The 4327-nt window shown below is 57.5% G+C and overlaps 1 protein-coding gene across 1 annotated transcript; it reads right to left on the bottom strand.

Annotated features, from left to right (window-relative positions):
* Positions 1-2514: 2514 nt before the first annotated feature.
* LOC123002402 (cell surface glycoprotein 1-like) lies at positions 2515-4077 on the bottom strand. Its single transcript, XM_044392535.1, has one exon. It carries the CDS (start codon positions 4075-4077, stop codon positions 2515-2517), a length of 1563 nt encoding a protein of 520 aa, XP_044248470.1.
* Positions 4078-4327: the final 250 nt, after the last annotated feature.

Raw genomic sequence — 4327 nt, 5'->3', positions numbered from 1 at the left:
CGCCCAGTAGATCAGTGAGAATGCACAGAATTTGCGGGTTCTTAGTGGGTTTATTAAGGATGTAACGGTACAGTGATCTTGATATGGCCGCTCGTGGCCATCGACGACTCCTGGTCGCCTTGATGACTTGGCGCTCTCCTCGTTGACGGAGTGCTCCGGTTCTGTAGCTCCCTCAACAATCTCTGCAGCTCCCTGAAGATCCTTGAGGCTCCCTGAAGATGCTTGGCGCTGCTCGTCTCGGCTGTGTAGAATCGACCACTACTCGTAGCGTCTTAAACTCGCCAAGAGTTCAGCTGCGCGGGTTTAGGGAAGCGTCACCGTTCTCAGACTAGGGTGAACAGAGGTCGCGATCTCCAGGAGTGTCTCCTCTCGATGCACCACCGACCCTTGCTCTGTCCCGGATGGTCCCACTAGAATTCCACTCAGATCGCGCTGGCAGTCCAGGTTACGCAGGGATACTGCCGAGCGCTTCACTTCGCTTCTACGCCTAGTGCAAACGAACGTTCCGCCCTAGCTTCACCCTTTGGCTTATCGTCCTTGACGTTTCCTCGTAGCTTGATCTGTCGTGGTGTGTGGCTGCTTGGCTTGACGTAGCGTGGCTTCTGGTACATGACTCAACCGTAGGGCTTCTATGGAGTTCTCCATTTGAGGCCACAAACGCTCGACTGATCTCCCTTCTGGTTCGCTTCACTCGGGGTTCGGACACACGCCGCTCCGGGACTACACGACTCAAACCGCAGTGCTCTTCTGGAGTGCTCCACTCGACTCCACAGACGATTGACCGATCTCCCTTCTGGCTGATGGGTATCTTCCCAAGCTCACGATTTCTTGTCGCAGGCTTTCACCACTCAAGTTCTGTTCGACGCTCCAGGCTAGATGCGAGGATTTCGTTGAGACAGGAATGAAAACGGATCGCCTTGACCTAGCCGTGTGACGCCCTCTGGACCTCAGCTACCTGTGTCTCAATTCGGAGATTTCTGGTGATCCAATCCCGAACGTCTCGACGTAGCGATCTTGATCCTTGTAGGTTCCCACGGCGTTGCTTCCGGCGACTCGACTTTTGTTGCTCACTGACTGGTCACTGTACTGGCTGACTTGTTCACGTGGATTATCTGGACTGATCTTGATAGATTGACTCTTCGTGATCGACTGATCCTGCTTCCAGCGCCCGGCGGCTTTATATAGGGCCTCCGGGTACCGTTATTTCCCCTTTGCGCTCTGTCCGCGGCAACTCTCCACTCTGGGTCCAAAGTCCGTGGTTCCCGTTTGACCCACTTGTCCTTCACGCATGGCCTCCGCTTTTATTTCTGCGTGTTGCTGCCATCCCGCTGTTCCCGATGGTGCATGTGGCACGCTTGTGTGTTGCTCCGTTGCGGAGATGTGGCCTCTGTCCAACGTCCACTGCAGAGTCCAAAGTCCGGCGCAGTTCCGTTATTTCCTTCTGCGCTCTGCCCGCGGCGACTCTCCAATGCAGGTCCAAAGTCCAAGGTTCCTGATTGACTCGTTTGCACATCGCCCACGGCCTTTAGTTGTTGTTCTGCTTGTTGCCGTCGTCCCGCTGCTTTCAATGGTGCATGTGGCACGCCTGTGTGACGCTTGGTTGCCGAGATGTGGCACTTGACCTCCTAGTCCGAAGTCCACGGCAGAGTCCAAAGTCCGGTGCCTGTTCCGTTAATCCCTTTTGCACCCGGCACTCTCGCTCTGCCGGAGAAGTCTCCACTTTCTCTCTCTCTCTGCACCCTTGTTCTCCCGACTCTCACTCTCCAAACTCTCTCTTCACCTTGAAGTCTCCACTCTCTTTTCACCTTGAAGTCTCCACTCTCTCTTCGCCGCGCCGCTACTACGCTAATTCGCCGTAAGTGGTATGCGGCCGGCGATCCGTTATTGTTGTTGGTGCTATTTGTGGGGAGCTATTCAACTCCTCACATTCCCCCCTTACTTCGGGAAGTTTTTAAAGAAAACTCGTTCCTACTCTCTGGCGTTCGCTAGTGTATCCTAGCCATTGAGTCCTTGCGATGGTCTTGTTGATTCCCTCGGCGCTCCCTCGGTGCTCCATCGTTGCTCCCTCGACGCTCCCTCGACGCTTTCAACTCCGAGAGTTTCTATGGCGCAAGTCGGCATCTCTGCAGCAATTTGAACTTCCCGCGCCGATCCTCCATATGACCACACTGGGCATCGATAGCCATCGGCTAACGCTATGCCAGCGGCCCGCAGTTTGAATTTCCCGCGACGATTCTTCGCCCTTCATTCGCCCTTGGCTAGTTGCTCTTGGCTGGCAACGTTGACATTGAGTTCCGAGTGGAATTCGAATTAGCTTCGCCAATCGAAGCAACAGGTAAGTGCTGGCATGTTTACTTTCATTCTTCCCCAGCTAACTCCTTTTCTTTTCTGTTTCAGGTGCCGATTCAACCATGTATGCCCCTTTAATCTTTCCCTGCTTTCAGCCGTGTTGCTCCCCGCCCTATGCCGATCCTTGTGTTTTGTTCATTTTAACGTGTTTTCGTGTTTATTTATTCAACTCTGCTCCTCGAAAACTCTCATGCCCGCGGAACCCAACCTAACGCGGAACGCGCGCCGGTCCATCCTTATGCGCACACTTCGCCGGCCTCCCAGGATACGTGCCTCCTTTACCGCCTGCATGCCCGCGATACCTTCGGGCCATTCTCCCTCGCCGATCTCGCGCCACCGCTGACCTTCCGGCGCCGACATTTGCCGCAATAGTTTTGGCCTCGCGACCTCCTCTCTGACCTCCGGCGCGGAATATTTTCGTTTGAACGGTGGCCGTTGACAGGCCAGCGGTTCCGGCCACACCCACGGACCCCTCTCCAACGGTTCGTCCCGCCTCGTCGCTTCGTCCGTTGCTGATCCTGGGCTCGATGACGCGGGTGTTCCCGGCCCGGTGCTTGGCGTCGGCGGAGTCCAGGGCTCCTTGGCCGTTGGTGCTGGCGTCGTCGATGCCTCGGGTCTGCCGCGGACCCTTGGGTCCCTCGGGCTTACGCGTGGCGCCTCCTCCTCCCAAATCCGCGGTTCCTCGTCAGCTGCTTCGTCCTTCACAGGTCCCTCTGGCCACGTCCACGTCATGGTCTGCTGCCACCACCGCACACCATCGACCACAAACGTTCGCGAACTATGGCTCACGTGTGCTGCTGGGATGTCCGTGCGGACGTGGTGCTCCCCCAGATCCGAACATTGCTGCTGTGGTTGTGATGGCTCAGGCTGTGGCGGCGGCGGCATCTCGGCTTGCTGCGGCTGCGGTGGCTCGGGGTGCTGTTGTAGCGACGGCTCGGGGTGCTGTTGTAGCGACGGCTCGGGCTGCTGCTGCTGCGTCGGTTCGAAACGAGGCGTGGGTGGTCGTGCGGGCCTCCACTTGGGTGACCCCTCGTACCGCGGTGTCGGCGGAATCTCAGGCAGCCACCGTGGCGGAGATGCTGCCCATTCCATTGCCCCTTCGGTAGGCTGGATGCGGGGCTCGGGGATGTACCTCGGCGTCGGAGGATACCCCGGATTCTCCCACAGCTGCTGCTCCTCCTCCTCGGCCGCCCGTAATTGGGCCTGCCATTCCGGCGAGTTCTCCATCTGCTGCCGCTGCTGTTCCGCATTCTTGCGTCGCTCCTCACACCGTCGACGGTTCTCCAGTGTCGCCGCTACGATGTAGCTGACGTAGTCGTTGGACATCGGCATGTCCTGAGGCTGCGTGGGTCCCTGCTCGCCCGGCGCTGTTGTGGCCTGGGGTAGTTCCTCGTTGGCCATCTCGGCCTGGTCCCCGATCGTCGGCAGGTCCTGGGGTGGCTCCTCGCTAGCCCACTCCACCTCGGCAGTGCCTGTCGGGATATGGCCGTTGCTGCGGTCAATCGCCCTCCGGATTCGCCATCTAATCTGCTTGCCCGGCTCGTCGTCCACCACCTGGACGTCGCTGTCAGAACTGACAACAGGCTCCGGAACCCCTCTCTTCGGGATCCGCCGCGGAGCTCGGATAGGCCGGGATGTTGACCGTCCTAGCCCCGGGCTGGATCCTTCGGATGGTTGGTGGATTTCCATGATCCTGCGTGCTTCGCTGCGGGTGATGCGGGTGCTCATGATGCTTGGTTTTTGCTGATTGACTATCTGGAGCCGGGCTCTCTTTAACGATACCTCGGTTTCGCGACTTTCCTTTTGTTAGGTACCGCTATTTCCTTCGCCTTCCTTATTCTAGTCCGGACATTACGGTACAGTTTTCTGTGCCATCTTCCCCCTTTCTTCGGCAAATGTTTGCACGCTTGCTTTGGTCAGTTCTAAAGTAGTTCTCGGATGCTTCGGTTGTTGTTTCTGACGAGTTTCCTGTAGTTAT

Source organism: Drosophila takahashii, chromosome 3L (genome assembly GCF_030179915.1).
Source record: "Drosophila takahashii strain IR98-3 E-12201 chromosome 3L, DtakHiC1v2, whole genome shotgun sequence".
NCBI lineage: Eukaryota > Metazoa > Arthropoda > Insecta > Diptera > Drosophilidae > Drosophila > Drosophila takahashii.
This window is presented reverse-complemented; position numbering and strand designations above follow the sequence as displayed.

What these genes read in the sequence shown, in the direction of transcription:
- LOC123002402 (XM_044392535.1), bottom strand. Translation starts at nt 4,077, where the DNA reads ATGAGCACCCGCATCACCCGCAGCGAAGCACGCAGGATCATGGAAATC.